This window comes from Rhinopithecus roxellana, chromosome 6 (genome assembly GCF_007565055.1).
Source record: "Rhinopithecus roxellana isolate Shanxi Qingling chromosome 6, ASM756505v1, whole genome shotgun sequence".
Taxonomy (NCBI): domain Eukaryota; kingdom Metazoa; phylum Chordata; class Mammalia; order Primates; family Cercopithecidae; genus Rhinopithecus; species Rhinopithecus roxellana.
Window position 1 is genome coordinate 138,016,781 of NC_044554.1, and position 26,100 is coordinate 138,042,880.

The 26,100-nt window shown below is 33.6% G+C and overlaps 1 protein-coding gene across 1 annotated transcript in view; it reads right to left on the minus strand.

The window, feature by feature from the left end:
- Positions 1-1,162: 1,162 nt before the first annotated feature.
- VWDE (von Willebrand factor D and EGF domains) overlaps positions 1,163-26,100 on the minus strand; it is an 83,501-nt gene continuing 58,563 nt past the window's right edge. The window contains exons 17-29 of the mRNA XM_030932029.1: positions 25,578-25,828; positions 24,417-24,636; positions 19,906-20,046; positions 14,283-14,378; positions 14,104-14,199; positions 12,995-13,090; positions 12,312-12,407; positions 10,606-10,701; positions 7,468-7,563; positions 7,279-7,374; positions 6,422-6,517; positions 3,721-3,824; positions 1,163-1,476 (exon numbers count right to left, since the gene is read on the minus strand). Coding sequence (XP_030787889.1) covers positions 1,462-1,476; positions 3,721-3,824; positions 6,422-6,517; positions 7,279-7,374; positions 7,468-7,563; positions 10,606-10,701; positions 12,312-12,407; positions 12,995-13,090; positions 14,104-14,199; positions 14,283-14,378; positions 19,906-20,046; positions 24,417-24,636; positions 25,578-25,828 — 1,499 coding nt within the window. The 3' untranslated portion in view covers positions 1,163-1,461. The remainder of the gene's footprint in view (positions 1,477-3,720; positions 3,825-6,421; positions 6,518-7,278; positions 7,375-7,467; positions 7,564-10,605; positions 10,702-12,311; positions 12,408-12,994; positions 13,091-14,103; positions 14,200-14,282; positions 14,379-19,905; positions 20,047-24,416; positions 24,637-25,577; positions 25,829-26,100) is intronic.

The following is a 26,100-nucleotide window of genomic DNA, read 5'->3' on the forward strand; positions in this document are numbered from 1 at the left end:
GAATTTTATTTTTGGTTTATATTATGGTCCCCTAAGCAATCTATTAAAACTGCCTTTTAGTAAATACAAAATGATAAATTAAAAACTCTTTAATTCTGACATTGGATGTTAATACTTAAAGGGTCCTTAGCAAATGTAGCAGTACTTTTATTCTGATCATGTCTTACTTTATCTTACAGGTTAGATATGGCTTAGGAATGCTCAAACTTTCTACTTAAAAGAAAAGAAAAATGAGCCTTTGTAAATGTATATGATTTAAGATGGTCATGTTCAAATTAAAATAACATGTTTTCTGAAAGTCAAATGAATGTTTGAGGTAAAATATGAGATAGCAGGAAAAAGGAAACTTTATAACCCCAGGTAACTTGCAATTATTTGCATCTCTGAGGCAAATCCTTTAATTATATGTGTATTCCCTGTTGTTGTTACCCACTTCCCCAACTATTCATGTATTGTAATTTAACTTTGCTTTTATTAAGCATCCACATACACTTTTCTTGTGATATCTGTAGAAGGATTTGGTTTTGTGATCATCTCTCTCGATTCATATACCAAAATGGATCATGCTACAGAAAAAAATTGAAAGATGAAAGAGCAATCAGATGCAAGACACCTTTTAGCATGTCTGGTGTCTTGTTTTCTCACTTTTGGGCCCAGGACAACACTGCCACTTTTTTGTAAGGCTGGGAATTACATTTTTCAGAATCCATTTATCCGTGTGGTTCTGGGTCAGAGTTTGCCAATGAGAAAAATTTGCTGGAGAGTAGGAAGATGGAAATGAAGAGGAAGTTGTTAGTCTTTTCAGAGGTGTTTGCAGCTTGATGCTTGGAAAGATGAAATTCACAGTGGCTTTCTAGCAAAAATTTGAGAATAATCTACTTTGCCTAAGACAGTTGGTGGTAGTTTTTAAAGATTCTCAAGTATTGTAGCAGCTCCAGGAAAGTCTCTGAAAAGAACCTGCTTGGAGCTTTGGGCTAACGTCTTCATTATTACCCACTCTGATCAGCGGTGGCTTTCCTAATCTCTAGCTCCCAACCCTCATTCCCCATCCTTCAAATAGTCCTGTGAGCCCCTTGTTCTGAATTAAATATCGTCTATCAGGATGATATCAAGTGGTTTCCATTAGGTTGACTGACTACTAATGATGCAGACATAGTCACAGTTAGGGCTGAGAAAATACTCAGTTTATTAAATATTGTGAATGGATGGAATATCAGATACATCATCTCAATATGTAAATATCCTATCCCATCTCAACATCAAATTTAGATTACCTGGATTTCTTCTTTCCTTTTCTCTAATGATTACAACTAAGATCATTATGTATTTTATTAGTTTCTTCAGTCTTTAAGATATTTTTTGAATGATGTTCAAATAAACTTCAAGTTATCTCCAACTTTTTCTGAACAAAACATTTCCATTCTTAAGATACAGGCTTGTAATTCATATACTTGATGCTACTCAATGGTGTCTTATCTGTAGTAGGAAGAAGGAAATTGTGTTTCAATGAATAGTATAAAATCATTTAACCCATACTCATTATTTGTTGCCTCCTTCCCTCTGACATGATACATAAAGCTCTTTTGGTTCTGTTTGCCACTAGGCTCAATACTGTTTTCATAAAATTGAAATCTAATCAAGATTATATTTAAGGTCCAAGCAGTCATAATCAAATGGAGCTTGCATACTAGGTGACTCCACCTTGGCAAAATGTTACACTTTAGAAACATCCATGCCCAATAAAACAAATTAATGTTTTAATATTCCTCGGGAAAAAACCACTGATACTCATAATGCATTGCCCATCCTTTTCCTTCTCCACTTCTTTCTATTCCTCTATTCGATGTAATTAGTTACAAACTCTTACATAGTGCTTGTTATGTCCCAGGTGCCATTCTAAGTATTTCACATATATTAACATATTTAATCCTTACAATAAGCCTATTATTAGGTGCTACTATTAATGCCATACTGCAGATGAGAAAACTGAGACTCAGGGGATTAAACTTGACTGAAATCACAGAGCAAATTAAGTGGTAGGGTCAGAGTGAGTGCACTGAGCCACAAGCAGGAGGTTATGATGCTTCCCAAAGCCTTTTATCAACCCACCCTCTTTAGCACCTTTTTCTTCCTTTGCTTATTTTCCCTTTCTCTGTGTTTCTTGTCTCTAGCCAGTAATTCTTTTTCATTGAAATTCTAGCAATCCTATCAGTAAGCTCCATTTCTTTTTTTTTATCCACTATCTCAGGTTGCCTGAGGAAGAGCCAGGAGGTAGTTAGCCAGCCGGAACCCTCCTTTGGGGAAGGTAGGGAAGACGGGAGCAAAGGATGGAGTTGGAGGTTCTGTGGATACCCGTGGATGGTGGTTGCTTTTTTCCCACTAAAGAGAAATTTATGTTTTAACCTATGTGTGGGAGCCAAAGAAATATCGAGAGCAAGTGAAAAAAAAGAATGACACCAGTGATCAACAGAATAAAGCCAGAATGAGATTGAAGTTAGAAGCTTGGGAGAGCAGGTTACAGTAGAAACCTGCTCATGCTTAGCCTTTTCTCCTCTTTTCCTTCCCCATGGCCTTCTGGCATTTTTCCCCCTTAGTGTGATTTCAAATGTATTCTCAGAAGCAACATTAATGGGGATAAAGATGATTCGCTATTGATCATATAAGGAAGGATTCAGATGGCAAATACATACATAAAATAGAATATAGAGCAGCCACTAGTTTAGTACTGTCAAAGTGGAGTTAAAAAGCTTTAGAGGTCCTAGGGTTTTCTGTGCCATAAAAATCTCACATCAGATCAAATCAAATAATATATATTTAGGCTGCCTTCAAAACCAAGGAAGCTGAGGCTTTTATTTTTATTTTTCTCAAACAATATTTAATCAAATAAGTACTCAATAACTTTTGCTTTCCAGTTTTCAGACCATAGCCCTGTTATGAGCTGGTTATTTTCATAATGGGAGCCAATCCTACAGGATGACACCAGTGCTCGGAGAAAACTATACATATATCCATATTGTCTCCAAGCCAGATTGATCCATATCAAGCTTCAAGAAGAAAATTTCTAATCAGTTGTCAAATTGTAGTACTCCAGCATACTTTTATATTCATGACCCTGGGGCATTTTGAAGTACTAAATAGCATATAATGACTTTTTGAATTACAACTCCTACAGATTAACTTTAAGACATTTTTGAGAGATTTGCTGCATTTGTGTGTCTGTGTGTTTGTATGAGAGGGAGAGAGATTATTAGAGCTACCCTTGTGTGTATAGGAATTAGGACTGAAATAATATTTCGGCTGTTGATATTTGGAAATCTAAGATTAGAGACCAAACAAAATGCAGTTTAATCCTCTGTGAAGAAATAGGATCGCAGAAACTTTTTAAATATATGTTTTATAGCAATGGCTCTACAAATAAGTGTCTTGAATCTATTTTGTGGAATATTTGCTGTCTCAACTACAGTGTCATGAAATACTGCATTACATTGGACAGTTGTATCTATACATTGAAATTCCTTAAAAACACATCAAAGTTTTATATAATAACTCTACCATAACACAAAAATGATATAATTTTTAATTTTAGAGGCAAATAAATGCTTTTATTTTTTATTTTGAAAATAAGAGAAAATAAAACATTGATTAGTAGCAATTTCTAAGTAGAAGAGATATGCAAATGTCAATGTCTAAAATTTATTTTTTCTTTAAACTTTGAAATACCTGTATTTTCTTCTCACATGTGACTCCCGAGTATTCAGTGCGGCAGGAACACACATTGGGAAATATGCATCTGCCCCCATAAAGACATTTTGGATTGCAAATTGCTGCAATACACAAATTTTTAGAATGATCATCTTTTAACATGAAATGTTTGTGACATATTCTATCCTAGTGGTCTGAGGCTATATGGTGATTGGACACTAATGCAATCATAAGAATCTATTAATGAACCATCAATGAATGGATCTGTTCTGTGCACTCCCATCTTTCAGAGCACACGTACACATCAAAAACAAAGCACCCAAAACTCAAACAACACTTTTGGAATTCTATAAAGATATTATTAAAAGAAACAAAAATTTCATTGACTACATTTTAAAATATTTGAAATATATCTTTTTTTTTTTCTAGAGGAGCTCAAGTCATTAACAGAAGATAGCATCTATAATTTGTTTTTTAACATTAAGCAAAAATTTAAAAGAGACAATCCAGTACCGGGTAGTGTATGGAAAATTTGACAATTTTTATACTATCATTGGAAGTTTAATGTGAAATAACTCGTCTGAAAATTTCTGAAAGATACTCATACTGTCTATATCATACATTTCTTCTTTGAAGTCTTTCCCAAGGCAATTGAAAATACCTACATCTATCTCAATTATCTCAATATCTCAATCTAGTTATCATCTACCGGTAGAAAGAAAATACTTATAATACTTAATAATAACTTGTAAATAACTAAAATGTTAAACATAAGGGGGGAGGTAAAAGGAATTTTTCTAGTATTTAAATTATGGAACTTAATATATTGCTTCAAATTTTGTTTTTAAACGACATAAATTCTTTCAAGTAATATTGAGTGAAAATGAGCATACCATAAAATTGTAAATAATAGTTATTTTTATAGGAGAAATACTGCTTCAATATCACATACTTGAAGCTTACACATTCAAGAATAATATGTCCTTTAAGATAAATGCAACATTGACAGGGTATCTTTTCATCAGGACTGCTGTATACAATTGGGCAGGTTGTATAATCCATGAGGGCTCCACAGCTAAGAAAACAGCATTCACATGATAGATATCATAGATTTGAATTTTTATTACAACAATTTTCCAACAGATGGTACTAACATATTTTGTTTAAGAAATATCAATATATTAAGACAGTTTCTCAATAGTTTGAAATAAAGAATTTGAAGTAGGATGACTTTTAAATTCACATAAAAATGCTGCAGGATGCAGAAACAGAGTGCACAGCTTCAGGCTGTGCTCAGACAATCTCAATCTGCAACCACTGAAGCGTATTTCCTCATTAATGTGCTTTTAACATCTTCTCATCCTTCTCTCTTATGGTCCATATAGAGCTGACTCCAGAACAAGCAGCCCAAGTCAGGGTTGCTAACTCTTTTTTTCTAGCATTTTATCACATCTAAATTCCAATTGGAATTATCAATATTTGAGCATACATTTCTTTTGTAAATACCAGCACTTAATAGTACTTTGAGCTATTTTTCTAGGATAAGAAATGTATAAATTACAATAGCAATTACTAATAAAATAGGGTCTAAGAGTCACAAAAATTACATGCAAAATTTCTGGTGCATGGAAACAAGGGTGTGGTTCATAAGACACTGAAATGGAGGGTACGTTATTTCTAGGAAAAAGGCATATCATAATAAAACTGTGTAATTTCAGTTTACAATACACGTGGCCATCAATTTTTTAATTATATAATTATTAACCATTTGGAAATATTTTGGGGAATTTCAAGTTTTTCCCATTAAGTTAATAATTGGTAATATTTTAACATGTTATTGCAAGTTTCCACAAAAACTTTCAAAATTGCATAAAATTTGATCTTCCTCTATGTCTTAAGATTTCATCTAGGTAGAAATTCATGACTAATATTGGATGGAAATATGCTAAAACTCTAAAAAAGAAACCGAAAGTAATTCTGGATGGTGAAATTTAGAGTGATTTTTTAAAAATTATTATTTATTAATTTATTTATTTTTGAGACAGAGTCTCGCTCTGTTGCCCAGGCTGGAGTGCAGTGGCGCAATCTCAGCTCACTGCCAGCTCCGCCTCCTGGGTTCACGCCATTCTCCTGCCTCAGCCTCCCGAGTAGCTGGGACTACAGGCGCCCGCCACCATGCCTGGCTAATTTTTGCCTGGCTAATTTTTTGTATTTTTAGTAGAGATGGGGTTTCACCGTGTTAGCCAGGATGGTCTCAATCTCCTGACCTCGTGATCTGCCTGCCTCGGCCTCCCAAAATGTTGGGATTACAGGTATGAGCCACCGCGCCTGGCCTAGAGTGATTAATTTTTAATACATTTCCATATTTTCTAAGGTATCTATGATAAATATGTATTTATCTTATAATATGAAATAATATTTAAACTTCTATATATCAACGCCTTCTTTGACCCACCTGGGGAAACTATTGGTAACGCACAGACCACAATTTGAAATTATCTCTGCCACACAAACTATTAATATGTCATACTACACTTTTTTCTTTTAAATGGATATAAAATTTAGTAAGTTTTTGTTTTATTTCTAAAATCATTTTTTAAAAAGGATCAGCATGTTGGAGTTTTTTTCCCCCTACGGATTTGTCCTATGGCTATACTTTAATTATTATAACAGATTCCAATCCAGAACATACAGTAGGAAAAACATCCTGTGGGCTTACGTATTTGACACTGCACTCCTTCCCAGGAGGAAGGACAATGGCATATGCTGGGAGCAATGCATTCACCACCGTTTTTACATTTCTGCAAGCAGATAGCTGCCAATCGAAATATAAACAAGTTAAAATTTTAAATGACTAGTCAAATCCTATCCATAACCCACGAAACTTTTCATTAGAGGAAAAAAAAAAAAGAAACAGTTACAAGTAAGTGATTAAAGAATTTTTTTCCCTAATATTTTATCAAGAACACTTTTGAATGTCACTACATATTCTTGGAAAATGTGACCTTAACAATTGCAAAATGTTCCACTGTTTCAATGTGTCGTGATTTAACTTTTCTCCAATTGCTGGACATCTATGTTGCTTCTCATTTTTTCACTTTGATCGAAACACTCTAGTAGTGGCTAATTTAAAATAATTTATACAAAGGAAAAAAATGAAACATTTGAATAAAGACAGCCACCCTCAGGAGCTAACCAGTCTGAATGGCACTGTTACCTCCTCTTGGAAAATTCAGAACTGGATGGTTTGAGGTGGGGCCAAGAAGTCAGTAATTTTTTAAAACCTTTCCCTGACCCCGACTTCAGGACTTAAGGACTTGTTATTTACCTTGGCAAGTGCAGTAGAAAAACTGAAAAATACAATATATCCTCTTCTGCTAACCTGAAAGAATGAGTTCAGAAGAGTAAAAACTCTTTCTGTTTCAAAAAGGTATCTCCTAAAGCAGGAATAAATATGCAAAAATTTTAAAAAGACCAAGCAAGCAAAAGTGAAAAAAAAATGCTCTTTGTTTTAAATTCTATTTTACATTCCCACGAAGGACGAAAGTTTCAACGTTTTAAGAGTATTCCTCTTACGTGTGTTGCATCGTTTCCCACTCCAACCAGAAGGACAAGAGCAAGTGTTCGGTCCCACACATTTTCCTCCATTCATGCACATAGGATCACAGATGCCTTAAGGTAAAAGCATGAAAAATCAGCCCTTAAATTCAATAGTTTTGTCTTTGCTTTACCTGTAGTTGACAAATATATTTAATGATGTCTTACTTTTTTGGCATCTCCTACCAGTGTATCCTTTACGACAGATGCACACATTATTTCTCATGCAGTGGCCACCATTCTTACAGGGAGGGTGACAGAAAGCTAAAAGAACACATGGCAGCAATCTGTGAATATTACATATTCCATTATTACATATGATACATTGCATCATGTGCTTTTCATCAATGTGGCCATAAGGCAGAGAAATGTGCTATTAAAATAAAAGATCACTCATTAAACCTGTCCTTTCTAAATCATGAAATGCAATGCTTATATCTATAAGCTGCTATTGGGTTAGCACAGTTTGAAATATATATAAGTGCTCATAACAAATTGAGTCTTTCATATAACAATGAATACATTATAAACTTTAACTTATGTTTCACTATACAACAAAGTAAAGCATGGAATGATCTGGACAAAACCCAGAAAATAAGTCAAAACTTAGCTCAAAATAAGAATGTGCCTGTTCTTGTGGAAAATAGACAAATCTCAACACTTTTCCACACACTGAGAAAGCACTTTTAAACTAACTTTTGAGTATTTACTGAGATTATGAAGGCAGAGCTTTATATGTGACTTATTCCTGTGAATGCTTGGTAAAAGTCTTTTTAACAATAAATCCTTGGCTTTATTCAGAATATTTGTTAGATAATTTTGAATATATCTTACTGGTAGCTCCTATGTGTTCAATTCTGTTTTATGAAATGCAGAGGTTAATATGTATTAATTTTATGAGAGGGTTATGATTACTTCATGTTTCTTCCAGGTATGAAAATTAAAGGCAGGCATTTCTTTTAAGTAATACACAGGAAAACCTGTCTAGAAAATTTAAAATTTAATTTCTTCCTAAACAATAAGTAAATAAATGTTAGTTTGTATTTTAAAAATAAATTTCATATTAACTGGTATTAATAAGACTAGTGTGGACTGACTCCCAGTTTGAATTAATAGTTGCTTTCTTTATTTTCAAAAACTGTAAGAAAAATTCTACTGTTTTCAAATAGATTTTTGAATGGAAATAATATAGAACTTCATAGTAACAATATAAATGCAAGTTTTTAGCAAACAGTTTCCAGTATTTTAGGTTGAACTTTTTTTTGGCTCATGTTTGAGTCTACTGTTATTTCTCTGACATTTTATTGATACTTTTTATTGGTGGAGAAATGTTCTTACATTTTCCGCACCCTATCCTTCACACAATTTAAGATTATTATTTATTAGAAAACGTATATTCTTTCTACTATGAAAACTCCATAGGAAATGCCTGTGGTTAGGAATTTAAAAGTTAAAAAAGCTCCACAAATTGTTTATGATGGGTAATCTTGCTATAAGTAATTATCCACAAAAACTTGAGTGTAGAAATACATTATTTATGCAAAAAAGCATATATAATTAAAATAATATATACAAAGGGCATACAATTTAAGCTTGGCCATGTCTACCCATAATCCCACATTAGGAAAAGGAGGTTTATGAGAAAATCCACCCTCCACATATATTTATGAGATCTATAGGCCTCATTCTGTCACCAAACCCTAAAGTGGGCTAAGTAATTGGATTCACTCGCCATGTGAAATCCAAGAGGTGAAGCAAATTGGAAGGTGTATTTAAACATCTCTCCGGCCATACATCCTAAGCCTTGCTTACTAGTTTAGTAGTTTAACTGTTTTGTGATGTTTCTAGCTCATTTTTTATCTTCCTTTTTAAAAATTCTACAGTGCACACAGTATATGTTTTTTATATGACTTTATATTCCACCTAATTTTATTCAATCACTTTCAATGTGTGTGCCATCTTCCCTTCCCACCATTTAGGCTCACAAGAAGATGAGATCTAATAAGAATCACATGTCATAGCAACTGTCTAGATCATACTTGAAAGCCAGGAAGTCTGAGGCATGGAGCCTTTAAGTAAATTTCCATACCAGCAAGAAAGTTGTGGAGGCAAGCTAATTGTAAAACCTACTCTCTTCCCACAATGATAATCTGTTTTCTGGCCCTTATATCATGGAATATGTTCAACAGATAATTTTTAATTCAGTTTAATAATTGAGAGATTTCTTCTTTTATCCACTTATACAACTGGCATATACATTTTAGACAACTTTTCTTACTATAGCTTACATCTACTTCAAGTAGCATGAAAGATGTAACTTTTTCATTTCTTTCCTTACATTCTCCATTCAAAACTACATATATAACTCTTTAGCATGGATTTAGCCATAGTCTTCTAGTTTTCAAGATTTCCCTTAACTTAATCTTCACTTCTTTCTGTTTCTCCAACTGCTTCTTCAAAGGAATATGAATTACAGGAACTCATTTGCTACGCCCGTATATCCTGTGTTAGCGTGATGGCTTCTTTTCTGCTTTATTTCCATCCTAAGAATCCTAGCCAACATCCAAAATAAAATAAATAGAATTGCAAATCAAAGTGCATTGTGGCAAGGAAAATCTGAATTTTAGGAATTACATTATGGAAATACTCTGACATGTTCTATAGTAAAAATCTACTCTACATTTTTTATAAACGCAAAAATATGAAGATGCAGAAAATATATGTTACATATTATTGGTTGACATTAATTCATACCCTAAAAACATCCCCATTATTCTGAAAATAACCTGTAACATTATCTATATGAGGGAAAGTGTTAAAATAATAAGTCGTGAAAGAGAAAAACAATGCATTTTTATGTCTCTGTATCTTCTTGCATAGTGCTGTGCACAGGTGATTCTTCATAAATGTTTAATGAAACTAAGGTGAAAAGAGATTATGGGATAATAGTGGACAGTAGATTGACCATAAATCAAACATTTTTGCTGTGTCACAGAAATGACACAATTTCATTATAATAGACTACAAGAGAAGTTTGCTTATTTGTTTCACACCTTGGTCCTACAAAACTGCACAGAGAGGTGCCAAGGTATGAGCTTCAATATATGGAGTAAATATAACCATTTTACATAATAACTTTGATATATTTTTGTAAGCTAGTAATTTGGTGGGCATACTTGAAACATTACAAGAAATCTGGGGGAAAATTGCATCTTTCCCTTTGAAACTTGTCTCATGTTTACTCAGAGCTCTGTTGATGTCTAACTTTCCATTTGCCCTTTTTACATACAAAGAAAGATTAATTACCATTCTGACACTGTTCACCAAAGAATCCATTTGGACAGAGGCAAGTGTTTGGCTTATTACACGAACCACCATTGAGGCAAACAGGGTCACACAAAGCTAATAAACAGCAAGAGGAAAAGAGACCATAAAAGTTTTATTATTTATAAAATGAAAGCTGCACAGAAGTACAAAATGGTGCATAATGAAATATTTTATTTTTACTGCAAGTAAAACCCATAATGTATAATTAATTAGACTTTGCCAAACATAAGAGGAATGAAATTACTGGATAATCGCTTTGAAAGTATGTTCATTAAGTTTACAAATAACACTAAGCTTAGAAAAGCTCGAAAGGGAGCTGGAATTTAAAGTGTCGGTGTTTGTCCAAGATGACAGTGCTCCTGCTCTATCAAGAATGTAGAGGCTATGATTAGAATTCAGAATGCCATCAGCAAGCTAGAAGAAATGATTGCAAGTTAAGAGAGGACAATTCAACAGTGTTAACAGTTTGTAATGGTTTGTAATCTGCTCAAATACATGTAGCCATGCACACCTCTTTATCGCCTTCCCAATTAAAATGGGGACACGGCACTCAAGTCCTAGCACACTCAAAAACATTCTTTGTTTTGCTTTGAAAGACATCCCCAATTTTATTTTTCACACTAGATCCTACCCATTCACCAGCATCTACTGTAAATACTATTTTCTTCCTCACTCCACTTGCCAAAATTAATTTCTTCCTTCTCTGCTTCTAAGGAACTGTGTTTCAATAACATTACTTATCATAACTCAACTTGTATCATAGTTTTTTTCATAATTGTATCCCACGTCTCTGTCACTAACAGTATGTGACTTGATATCAGGGCAAAAATCGAATGGATGCTTGTTTCCATTTGAATCATGCTTCACAGATAATTGCCCAGCTATAAACATTGAATTACACTTTCATTGAGAAAAAGTCATTAGATTATAATGAATTAGATCAAACATAGGTAATTGCAAACATTGCTGCCAAAGAAACAAGCTTAGGCTGGGCACAGTGGCTCACGCCTATAATCCCAGTACTTTGGGAGGCTGAGGTGGGCGGATCACAAAGTCAGGAGTTCGAGACCAGCCTGACCAACATGGTGAAACCCCATCTCTACTAAAATTACGAAAATTAGCTAGGCATGGTGGCACACTCCTGTAATACCAGCTACTCGGGAGATTGAGGCAGGAGAATCGCTTGAACCTGGGAGGCAGAGGTTACAGTGAGCCAAGATCACACCACTGCACTCCAGCCTGGGTGACAGAGCAAGACTCTGTCTCAAAAAAAAAAACAAGTCTGATACTGTGATACATAAATAGAATAACATGAAAGGTATGCACTTAATTCAGAATTGCTTAGATATTTAATGAAATAGGATGTTTGTATTGTGATGAAAAACTTAAAAGAGATCTAGATGGTTCAACATGTTTCTCTTCACCACAAGGTAGGCGAATGAGGGAAATACAAAAGCAAAAACAGTATTGGTTGGATAAGATAACAGTAAAGCTGTGAGACACCACATGGTTCAACACAAAAACAAAGGGAATGAAGATGAAAGAGTTTTAAAAATCTGTCTGAAATAGCAACTTCATTCTTGTCTTGTCAGGTCAGTTTTACGTTTCTTAGGTGCATGTCTTCAGGACACTGGCATATTTTAACTTTTAATTGACATGTTCATTGAAAATATTTCCCATTTTACCTGTACTACAGGTGGGTCCATACCAGCCAGGTTTGCACTGGCAAATATCTGGTGTAAGACACTGGCCTCCATTTTCACAGTGCCTGTTACAAACCACTGAGATCACAGAATAAAAGAAAAGAAAGATTAGGCTTGGAGTAGTCATATTGTTGGTTTTTATCTAGCTAGCTCTTAACTGCCAATCACATCTGCTAATTAATAAGATCACAGAGAAAGATAAAATATAATTTATATTTGGGTTTAAAATGCTTTCTGATTCTCACATTCAGTTATTTTATTTTATTTCATTTTTGGTTAATAGAGATGGAAAAAATAGAAAACCATTGAGCCAAGTGGTAAACAAGACTTGGCTATTTGGGAAAAGTATTAGTTATTGATGAAAGCAATCATAGACATAAATTTAAAAAGAAATTTACATGCAATTTAACAAATTTGAGTTCCTGTTTTCTCAAAGAAAGGTCATGAAGAGCATCAGAGTGACGTTACTTCCCAAAACAAACTTATTTATCTTAGTAATGGCCACTGTGGTTGATCCCAGTGCTATGCAGGATGGTATCTGTTGTCATCAATCATCAATGTGTGTTCTTTACTTAGAATTTGGGTTCATTTCATGTAGCATTAAGGCCACCAACTATTCAAAGAAGCAGTTTCATTATATCAGACAGCAGGAGAGTTTTGCTTACTTGTTTCACACCTTGGTCCTACAAAACCATAAGGACAAGTGCAGAGATTCCCAGCCAAGCATGTGCCACCATGTTGACAAGGTGGGTTACAATGTTCTGCAGAAATGGATTATGTTATTAAGTCAGTTCTTAATTTTTAAAAAGTCAGTTTATATTTATAAAGCACTGTCACAATAAAATCTTGCTGTAAGAGCAATTTATAATACATTAAGTCCTCTTTTACTACAAAATTTAGTTCTGTGGGACTGGCCATATTAATTCATACTGGAAACACTTACAAATCAGCAGCATGCTTTGATTAATAAAAATTTGTGTTAACTGGAAGGAAATACAGGACCTTAGCCTTCTTCTGAAAAGTGAGAGAACTTACGTATTCCTGCCTTACAAATAGAGCTTTCCTATAGTTCTATAGTTATTTTCGTATGCTATTTATATTGACTGTTTCTGTTATTTCACCCTAAATTTACTTTAATTTGTTAATTTGTAGCTTGCCTTGCCATAAAAACATTTAACATGGCTCTCAGCTTCTTCATAATTATATGCACCATCTACCAAACTATTTTTTCACATATTATTTTAAAATAAACAACTTATTTCTTTAAAGTATCATCCACTTTAGGAATGCTATTTCATACATTTTCCACTTAAGATTTAAACCAAAGCAATGCAATTATATGACTATAGATGCATTTTTAAAAATTCACATTTTAGATTTCTTCTTACTACTTTACATTTTCTAGTTGTTTGGCATTTAACACTTTCTTTGAACCATATTTGGTAGGTCACTCCACAGCTGTCTTTTGCTTGAAGCTAAAATATTTGTAGATATATAGTACCTTATAACTAAACCTCAAATCGTTTCAGAGGATAATTTTACCAATCACAAATAAGCTATTGCTCCTTCAATCTCTGATTTAAGAAATTTAATTCTTTAGAATCTTTGAATAAATTATGTTTAATAAATATTTTAAAATGTAGAGTCCTATACCAGCTTTGATAAGAATATTTTAGTATATACACAGTAAAACTGAATTGTCTTGTAAAATGATTTTTAAAGAAAATTATGCTATATTTTAGGCTTATATTTGATTTTTAATTTGAATTATCACCTTCATCACAGGTTGCTCCACCATGTCCTGGAAGACACTGACAAATGTTAGGCTTAATACATTTTCCATGATTTTTGCAATCAGGGTCACAAAGAGCTGTATAAAATAAAGCCCAGGTTTTAGACATATCAATTACCAAATAAAATTTATCATGCAAACTAATGAATGATGTTACCTACCAGTTTGGCAGTTAGAACCAATGTAACCAGGTTTACATTTGCAGATGTTTGGGGCAACACACTCCCTACTTTTTCCACATGGATATCTACAAATGGCTAAAAAAAATCAAAGCAGAAAAGGTTGATTACTAAAACAGGACATACATGTTGCCACAGACTTAGTTATAATAGAAGCAAAAGTCTCTGAAATTTGAATAGTTAACTAATAGTCCCTCTAGATAATACTGAGAACACAAGAACACAAGAACACAATAACTCTCTTGCTTAAGTTTAGTCTCAAACAAGCCAAAACACAAAGAAAAACAATAACACACGACAGCTTTTATGTTGTCAAACCCAAAAAGTTGATTTTCATCAGAGAAAGCAATGTTAATAATTGTGAGAAGATAGAAACAATGCCTTTAAAATTAAAGTGATATATGACTTGCTGTAATCTCAAAAGAGCTGGAAAGATTACAGAGAAAACTAGTTCATGCAAATAAGCAAATATACCAGAATTAGAATTTGAAGTGCTAAATGCCCACTGTGAGCTGAAAAGAACACAGACCACAGTGTTAATCAGATCTATATTAACATCTTTTATCTGTTTAGCTGGTTAATGCTGGGAAATTCAGTGGGCACTCCAAAGCTCTGTTTCCTCATCTGTGTAATGGGAAAAATAATACCCAATATGTGGGTTCATGTGGATTACATGACACAGTTGATACAAAATGTTTCCACAGACCCTGGAACACAGGAAGTACTCCAATATATTTGTAATATATATTATATAGTTGTAATACTCTATAATATTAACATGATTTTAATAAATAACTCAGAAAACCCAGCTTTGTTCTTTCAAAATGTGGTAAGAATACAGTATAAATGATTAATAAATAAAATAAATGGAAACAAATGAACAAAGCGGAATAAATAGAAATTAGTAAATAGAAAAGCATATCTTTGTAATAACTTAAACTTGAATTAGATACTTTTCTTTGCATCTTCTGAAGAGTTTCATACTACCTCTGCAATTGACACCGTCTCCATAATACCCAAAGGGGCAGCGTCCACATTTGAAGAGACCATCTGAGCTTGGCACACAGGAAACACCAAGAAAACAAGGCGAGTCAGCACAAGGTGATATTTTGGTTGATCCAAACTTTTCTGGCAAAATAGTGATTGCTTTTGTAATAGATGACACAAACTCATCTTCATACTGTGTGTAATCTTGGGAAGACCTGCTAATTTGAGAGTTATACCCTCCCATCTCTGTTTGGATGTTGTTCTGGATATCGTCCTTCACTTTGCCATGGGTGCTGTTTGGGTTCATGCTTAAAAAGCTGCTTTTCCTCATAGAAACTTCCAACTCACCCAGACTGAGATTTGTACTAAGACTACGATCCACATGCTCAAAATCTGATATCTGATGGGAAATGGCCTTTACTGAATTATCCATTTGGGCTGTAATTAATTTTAGTGATGAGCGGGAGATGTTGTTAGTCGTGCTCAATAACTTCTTGATAGTAGCGGGAGTGGGAGTAAATCTTGTACCAATTAGTGAATATTCTGTTGATGGTGGCTGAAAATTTATACCTACACAACCAAAAAATTAAAAACTGTGAGTCAATAGCATTTATAAATAGTCTTTGCTACATGAAATATTTTACATTAATTAATTCATTCATTCATTTAGTATCTACACTGTTGAACACTGTAGTAGGAGCTGTGTACTAATAAGAAATCATGACACTGTTTCTGCCTTCAAGGAGCTTATAATCTTTTGGGGTACACAAAATAACCCAGCATGTTAAATAGTATAAAAGTCAAAGTACGATAATTTATTTTATTAAGATTTTGAAATGGCTAACAAACACCTGTTTGATCACCTCATACACATGAGCCTCAAAATAAAAGAAAGTACAGCCCCTATCCCTGAGCAATTTAGAATTCACTACGAAACAATCATTGAGAACTACTACAGGAGTGACAAAAATAAAATGAAACCTACAGAAACACAGAATAGTAAGTAATTTTGCCTGTAAATAAGACAGGAGCTAAATGTATAAGTAAAAAATGGAAATTTATATAAATGCTATTATATATGAGAGGCAAAGAACCACGGTTCTAATAATGTTCCCAATGTGATAAAATGAGATTTTATGCCCCCATTTTTCTCGATTGCTCAACTAGAAATTAAAACATTTTTACAGGTCCTTTTTGGGGGGGGGGGGGGCGGTGTCATTGTTTATTTCTCCCTGCTAAAATACTTCATTTCCTTATAACGCATTTTTACTTATTTGGTATGGAAAAATCTAATGAGTTTTAGAGTAAGGACACATTTTAAGCAGTGATTAGATATGTTTTTCTAGTTAAACTTTCTACTGCAAATTTAGGGTTTGATTTTGCACTGTTTTCACAAAAAGCAATTCTCAAAAGTGTTAAAATATAAAAACAGAGAAAGCCAAGCCAAATCAAATCAAAATCAGAAAAAGATAGAAGAAAATGAACCAAAAACAACAAAAATAATCCTTAACATAGTTGGCAACAAGTGCAATGAAAGATTTTTGAAAAATGTGAGGACTTCCTGAAACATAAAAAGTATGTAGGTTCAGACTAATAGAAACAGGAGTGCACCAAATATAGCCCCAAAAATAAATAAGGGCAATAAGGTAAGCACAATTAAGTGTCAAAAAAAAAAAAAAAAAAAATACAGAAAAGGTCCTGGACTAGCACTCCCCAGAAGACCTGCTTTAAATGACTGGGCCAAGTCAGTGTCCCCTTCCCTCAGCCTCTGTACACAGAAGGGACTCCTTCTAGAACCAAATTGCTTCATGTAAACCTTCTCCTTAGGTGAGCTTTTATTGTCTGTTTATTGTGAGAATTGGACAAAGAAGCAGAGAAGAATTGAAACTCCAGATTGCGAAAATTATCATTGAAGAAAGTAAGAAAAGAGCATATGTTAGCAAATGCCTGTTAGTAAAGCACACTTTTTCTTTTGAAATGTAATGATTTGATGTTCTTATGAAGGTACATATCAGAGAGAGAAAAAAAATTACAGAATACAGAATCATAAGAAGATATTGGCCTTACAGATATTAAAACATAGTATAAAGCCACACTAATCAAAACAATGTATTATTGTCATAGAAAAAGACTATTAGAAAATAACTATAGAAAACTCAGAAATACATCTCAACATATAAGGGACTTTAAATAAAAATATGATATTTAAATTCAATGTGGCTTATTTTATAAATGGTACTACATAATTGTTATTCGCCTGGAAGAAAAAAAAGTATTGGACCTCTACTTCATATCATAAAGTAACAAATTTCAAATGAATTAAAAACTAAATGTAAAATATAAAATAATAAATGCTCTAAAAGATAATTTAAGAGTTCATATTTATAACTTAAACTTTGAGAGATCCTTAATATATTTGTGACATCATATAAAAAATTTAAATGAAATACCAGCAAATCAAAAGTAGCAGTACATTTATGGAAAAATATATCAGAATTAGACTTGTATCTATTTAAAAAGCTATAAATAAAATATTTAAAAATATATTTACTTGATTACATAAAATTTAATGCTTTCATGAAAAACAGAACACAGATAAAGGCAAACCACAGAGATAAACACAATAATTTCAAGTACAGATTATGTATGGGATCTGAATATATGAGGTGGCCAGGATATATGAAGTAACCCTACAAATCAATAAAAAAGGAGAGTAAAAGGATAGCAATCAGCAGAAAGTCAAATCTAAATGATTATTTGAAAAAATTAATCCCAATTAAATAGATAACGTTTGGCAACTTCTGTCTAGGAAAAATCAAAAACCGTAACAGTGGAAAAATATAACTAAACAACTTTGGAGATGAGGAAAGTGAAAAAGCTACATATAAGAAGACAATTTTAATTATACAAGAATACTACATGTAATTGTATACAAGAATTTGAAATCTAAATGTGACAAATGATTTTCTGGCAAAATATAAGTGATTAAATTGACTAAAGAGGAGGTACAAACACTGATGGAAATAGAAAAACAATCTAAACTTACTACCCAAAATGATGCTAAGACAGATAATCTAATGAAAAAATTTTACCAAATAACTAAGGAAACAGTGTTTTCAAAACTGCTGCAATGCACAAAAAGAGATGAAAAGTTTTATAAACACTTTATTAAAGTGGCATAATCATATAGTCAATATATTTGTGACATTATATAAAAAATTTAAATGAAATATTAGCAAATCAAAGTAGCAGTACATTTATGGGAAAATATATCAGGATTACACTTGTATCTATTAACATAATTATATGATATAATTGCATAAAGACAATATGGAAAATACATAATGATGTTGAAATGTAATACGTATTAATTATTGGTTTTAAATATTGTGAGAAAATTAGTCTAAGGAAACTTTGTTAACTGCAATTATAGCAAGTAATAAATGATGCTGAAAAAGCATTTGATAATATTTAAAACCCACTCCTGATTTAAAACTAGGAATTCTGGAAAAGCAACTAATAAAAGGAAAATTCATTAACTGGACAAAGGGTATCTAGCAGAAACTACAGTGATATCATAGTCAATAGTGAAACAAGAGAAGAATTCCCATACCATTAACAAAGCCCTCCCTTCCCTACAGGCTTTGTACTAGAGGTGCACTACACTGCAAGGAGAGTGTAAGTTTGAGACCCTGGTCTCTTCAGTTAGATTGCTCAGGCTCAATTCTCTTCTGTAGTTTAAAACTCTATAATCTGAACACATTACTTAACCCTTCTATGTTTCTGTTTAATCATCTGTAAAACAGAAGTAATAACAGTTACTGTAAATAGCTATTACGAGGATTTAATGAGGTAAGATACAAAAAATGTCTGCCTAGTGCTGGCACATTATAAGTATAAATTAAATCTCACTATTGAGACTAGAAAGTAAATAAGAATAGCAGACAAAACTCCCTATTTGCAAAAAACAATTATTGTCTGTCAATAAAATCAAGAAAGATAATCCACTATAAACCACAGTGTACATCAGAGTATTCAGTAACGTGACAACACAGGAATAATATGAAAATCAAGACACATTTCCTAGGTTCCAGGAATCAAAAATATCTTGAGAGATAGTCCATTCACAATAACATTTGATAATACAGAATGCTAAGGTGTAAAGAAAGTCAATGTGAAATATACAAGAACTTTATGAAGACAATCACAGAATGATTGAACCAAATGAGGGCTATTAAGAAAGCACTATGACACAAGTAAGGCCTTGTGAAATAGTGAACTTCTTATCACTTTTAGGGTTTGAGCAGATACTGGATGACCAATTTCTAGGGATTTATAAAATATAAGTTTGAAATAGTCACTTCCAACTATTAGCTTCTCCGAAATCACTTTAAATGATGCTTTGTCCATTAGAGGACATAAATGCATTTTTTTCTAAAATATAACCCAGATGATTGAATAGATTAGCAAGAGAAAGAATAAATTTTAAACCGCATTATATAACCTTTAGGTGATCTTTCTAAAAATAAAAATACCTGAGGAATAAATATGTTGATCTTCTAGAAAACAAACAAGAGGAATTACTTGTCATTAGACTTTAACTATGATCATTACTTACTAAGGGCATTTCTGTTTGTTGGCTTAACATGCCTCTTCCTCCCTTGAGCATCTTTATCATCCTCTTCCTTATTTATACTTTTATCAGATCTTGTGAGAACCACAGCGTGTGTAGTAAATTTATTTAAAAACTGTGTTTCAACTGTAAATGAGAACAAGAAAAACAGATGAGACTTAAACTATTATACAACCAAAGCACCACAAATAAGAACATACAATACTAATGCCACTTGGATGGAACTCTGCAAATTAGATTAAATAACTAGCTTAAATGTCATCTCTTCTGCCCACTTTTCTGGTATGGACTGAATTGTGTCCCCCCAAAATTCATATGTTAAATCCCTACTCCTAAATGTGAACGTGTTTGGAGACAGGGTCTTTAAGGGGGTAAAAGATTAAATGAGATCGTAAGAGTGGCACCCTAATCCTGGTGTCCTTACAAAAAGAGGAAGAGATACCACACATGCAGGAAAGACCTGGTAAGAACGTAGCCAGTCTGCAAACCAGAGATATCTCACCACAAATCAACCCTACTCGCACCTTAATCTTGAACTTTCAACATTCAGAAATGTGAGAAAATAAATTTCTGTTGTTTAAGCCCCCAAGTCTGTTATGGCAGCCCAAGCTAATGTACTTTCCTTCAGTTGCATTCACCCAGTCAATCAATTTTGCCCATTTGGGTTCTCCCACAGAACTTTGCCCTTCACACTACTGATTCTTATGTGCCCCACTAGTTAGCAATAACCTCAAGAATAACTGTGCTATATTCATGTTGATATTCATTGACTGTGGTGCCTATTATAAAACTAAGAAAACACAACCAACAACCAAAAATCCCTTTGTATTAATAAGCCCCTTCCTACAATATACAAATGACACTGACAATGTTAAGAAACATATTTAGTCACTCATGTGTAAGGGGATTTGGTTCAACTTGTTTTTCTCTTAAATGCCATTGAATGAAGTTTTTATTGAAGAAATGGGCTTGTCTGGGAAAGAATACTGCTAGATCACTTATTAGAGTGGAAGGTGTGAATATTAGGGATGGGATATTCAGGAGTAAATGTGAGAAGCAGAAGTAGAGAATTCCCCTTACCATCCTATACTGTGTTGTTCATATCTGTGGGGCTAGGCAGGCTCAGCCCAATTTGAAGCACAAGATGCTGCTACTTCCTTAGTACATAATGTCATCAAAGAGCGTCCCATTCACTTAATTAAACCCAAGGTATGGATCTTCAACACTGTCTTCTGTAACTTAGTTTTTTCTCTTTTAATCTTTTAAAATGTTGATGTCCACCAATTTTTTTTTGTCCACTTTCCTCTAAATCTAAGGGTTTTCCCTGAACAATTCTATGACATAGCTGATGATTCTAAGAATCATATTTTCAACTTAATCTTCTTTTCTGAGCTCACATGGATATTCCATAGTAACCCTAGTTTCTGTGCATCCAAACTGAATTCATTATAATTCCCCTCCAAAACAACTTGTTCTTCCAATACATTGCTTGCGTGTCTTAGTCAGATTGAGCTGCCATAACAAAATACCACAGACTGGGAGGCTTAAACAACAGAAATTATCTTGCCATTCTGGAGGTTCAATGATCCAAGATCAAAGTGATCAGACTGGCTGGTTGAGTTTTTGGTGAAGGCTCTCTTCCTGGCTTGAAGATGGCTGCTTTCTGGATCTGTCCATATATCACAAGCTCTCTGGTGTCTCTTCATATAAGGATACTAATTCTATAGGATCAGGGCTCCACCCTTATAACCACATTTAACCTTAATTACTTCCTTTCTCCAAATATAGCCACACTGGGAGTTAGGGCTTCAACACATAAATTTTGGGGGGACGCAGTTTCATCCATAGCAATGCAAATGCAAATTGTACACACCCATTCACTAAAATCAAACACTTAAAACTTAATGAATCTCTTTCTCTCATCATACTAATCCGTCACTGACCAAGTACAATCAACTTGCTTCTTTAGTATCCCTTTCATCATTACCTCATCTTAGGTTAGTATATCTTCATCTTTTTCCTATATATTTGAAATATTTTCTTAACTCTTCTTCCCACCTTCAGATTTGCACAGTTCCTTACCCACAAGTGGTCCATCCTACACACTACTTCTTAAACTATCTCACATGGTAAACTGTATCGTGTTTCTCTCCTACTTCAAAATTTTAAGGGAGTCCCCATGGTTTTTATGTGGTCTTGCTACTGCTTACCTCTCTAGCTCTAACTCTTGTAGCAGCCCCCCTTTCTTCCTATATTCCAGGCACACTGAACTATTCACAATGGTTGCCCAAAGAGTGCTGTGATGTTACCTGCTTCTGTCCCTTTGCTGCTGCTGTTGCTTTTGGCTGGAATGCCTTTCTCTCTCTCGATCTATCAGATTCAGTTCTCATGTGTCTAGTATAGTCTAGTCACTTCCTTTTTTAAAAGTTTTCACTATTTCTCCAGGTAGATAAGATTCCCTTTGTAATATTCCTACTAGCCCTTTTGTGATTTCTATCAAAAGACACAGAACACTTTATTGTACTGTGTAATTACTAGTCATATTCCCTGCTGTTACACTTTACTTATTAAATCAGAGGCCATGTCTTACATATTTTTGCAACTTTTGTATCTAGTTCAATGCATGACACTTAATACATTTACACTGAATAAATACATGAGTCAAAAACAGAAACTATGCTATTAAAAAATAAATGCAGCAAAAAAAGAAATCTTATAGCAGAAAATAGGAACTTTTACCATGGCATATTTTTCCATCCCCATAAAATCCTTTTGGACATGAACCACAATGATAGGAACCAAAGGTATTCAGGCATTCTACTCCCTCAAAGCAAGGCTTGGAGTCACACTCATCAACATCTTCCTGGCAGTTTTTGCCTGTACAAAATATAGGTCAAGAGCTCAAATTATTTAATTTGAAAAACATTGTATGTCCAATTGGCTAATTATATAACTTCTACTTTTCATGTCTGTCCTTCTAACCCCAAAAGAGCTGCTATGCATTATGAGGAGAGAAGTATGCTATTTTTAAAACTTACTGTATAATCAAATATAAAGTCACTAATTATATTCAATTTAATATTAAACTAGACCTTTCAAGTACATACGATTTTTTTTTTTGTAAATAAGATGAGTTAAGATTTCCATTAATATTTGAGGCAAAAAGTTTTATATTACAACAATAATTTGAACTTTGTTTAAAAAGTCAGTAATTTTTAAAAGTTATTTAGGATGGTTGGTTAGCTTTAAGGACAAATTGTTTAGTTACAAAAATTGTTTATGTTAGGAAAGTCAGTGTGTCCTTAGTAAAAGTTTTTGAGTTGATGTGGTACTCTGAAATGCTTAACAACTCATCTGAATGAATAAATTCAGTCATATATGGATGGTAGCCCTTATTATACTAAAATTTATGAGGCAATCAACATTTGAATTCTTTCAAATATGGTCTACAGTGGAGTAGAAAAGAGATCTACATTCATAGTTCCAAATGATAAAATTTTTGTTTTAAAATGCTGAAGAGGTGGGGCGTGGCAGCTCACACCTGTAATCCCAGAACTTTGGGACGCTGAGATGAGCAGATCACGAGGTCAGGAGATTGAGACCATCCTGGCCTACATGGTGAAAGCCCATCTCTACTAAAAATACAAAAAATTAGCCAGGCATGGTGGCAGGTGCCTGTAGTCCCAGGTATTCGGGAGGCTGAGGCAGGAGAATGGCGTGAACCCGGGAGGCAGAGCTTGCAGTGAGTTGAGACCATGCCACTGCACTCCAGCCTGGGCGACAGAGCGAGACTCCATCTCAAAAAAAAAAAAAAAAAAGGTGCTGAAGAAAATTAGAAGACACATAAATCTTCTGCTCAGTTCTACTGTATTGTTAAAATAGGTGTCTTCAAGAAAAATATCAGCTCATTAACTATATATTTACTTACTTAATATTTACATCTATTGAATGTAAGGAAAGTATTCATATGAGTTTTTAAGAATCCATGGAAAATTAAAGGTTGGCAGTCATATATTTCTGTAATCACACATTTTAGGACAATTAATGAGTTAGTAAATATGCTAACATTTCATTTGATTTCAACTTTTTACCATGATATTTCTAAGTCAATGAATTATCGGTAAAATCTCTCTTAAGTGATAACTTTTGTATTTTCTCTGGCATAACTCCTTTATTTTTCCATATTATATCTTAATAGTAATACATTTTAATACACTTCTCCCTACCAAATATAGGTAGGAATGTTTAGAAACCTGCAGAACAGGTTCCTACATTGCTATAACAGTTATAAAAATGAGCAAAATTATAATAGTGTATGGAATTTACAATTTACAAGAACAAGGGATATGGATAGTAATTATATTTGTAATAACTTTTATTAAAATTGTAAAGATGTGTACTAAAATCTTTAGGACCACACATTTGCTTGAGTAACCTGTAGATGTGTGTTTCAATGAGCTTTTCTTTCTAATTTGTTATGAGGAGCAAAATCTTACCTTTGAGCTCAGGTGGACAATCACAGGAATAATTGTGAAAACCACTAATACAGCTGCCAAGACCACAAGGGTTGGATTGGCACCCACTAGTGTTGACTTCGCAAAGGCTACCATGGAAGCCAGGCAAGCAGACACACAGGTACACTCCACTCCCTGGAGGAAAGTTCCTATCAGACACACATGATCCACCATTCAGGCAATCACAAGACTTCACAGTCACCTGAAAAAGAAAATAAAAAAAGGAAATGTCTTATTTTTCAATAAAATTATCTTCAGTTTATGCCCCGGAAATCATGACAGGCATGTGTGTTTATGTACAAGTATGACCAAATCACTTATATTTGATATATATACACACATAGACACAAATGTAATATAAAATTGTATTAAAAATAGTTTAATAAGGCAATTACGCCCACTCCCAGGTGCAAAACCACAATAAAATACTAAGGATAACTTGTCTTAAAAAAAAAGTTACAAGATGATCAATTTCTGTCACGCAAGTAGAACAACGTAAAAAAAATCACTAAAGTGGACAGCAGTTAATCACCTGGGTTATTCACAAACCTAGAGAGCAAATGATCTCCTGAATTACTGGGTTAATATGGCATAGAACACAGCTGCTCTTCACAATATTACTTCAGTGTAAAAGTGTGTTCCAAGTTTCAAAAGAACAATGGACACATAAAGGGTTTGGAAGTATTAAGTGCTCATGACTGACATAATGAAAAGAAAAGTCAATAAAGAAAGGAATTACAGTTGCCAATTAGTTATCTCAAGTCGTATTTATAATCTTGATTTCTAATTCAACATCTCAGGCCCTTTCACTTGATGGAAGAGGGTATAATTATCAATCTTAGATTAATCACACATCTTTCATGAAGGTGGAGCTGAAGGAGTTTATCCGTGTTACAGGGAAGTGCAAAGTAAAACAGTAAAGAAATTATTAATTTATATCTGTGCTTCTGGGCTTGAGACTCTCTCTAAGGTTTTAAATTCTTACAAACAATAATAAAAAGTTTTGGCAGTTTAATTTTCCATACAATGTTTAATAACTCTGTTGCTCTTTACAACTAGGAATATGGCTTGTATTTTAAATTCAAATAAAGTTGTTAAAATTGCAAAAGAATCCAGTGACACTTACGTAATTATAAAGATTACCTCAATCGTGACTCTAGTTTCAGCATCGCAGTCATCCTTAAGGCGTAGAGTAAATTGTTGAGGAGTTAGTAACTCTGTTTTCCACATAAAAAGCCCTGCAGAGGAAACACTTGCTCCTTCAGGACCAGAGTCCAACGTAAAGTGGATGTCAGAACCTTCCGGATCAAAGGCCACGAACTGATACTCAAAGTTTTCACCATAAAATGTCTGTAATTTGTCTTGCAATACTTGAATCACCGGGGGCTGATTGTCTGTAATAGAGAAAACACTTAACTTTATACCCGTGAGAAAAAGAAATGAAGTGTACTTCTGAGAGCTCCCACAGAGATATGCATTTTGATACAGACTGAACTCTGCTAAAAGGTCTATTAGCTGTTTTCATTTTTTTTTTTTTTTTTAACATTCTGAGTAAGTTCAATTCCATTCTTAGACATCTGAAAGTAATTGACAGGTGCAAGACCTCAGGCATTATTATGAAAGTATGAAAGCACTTTGGATATAGCACAGAATATATAAATACACA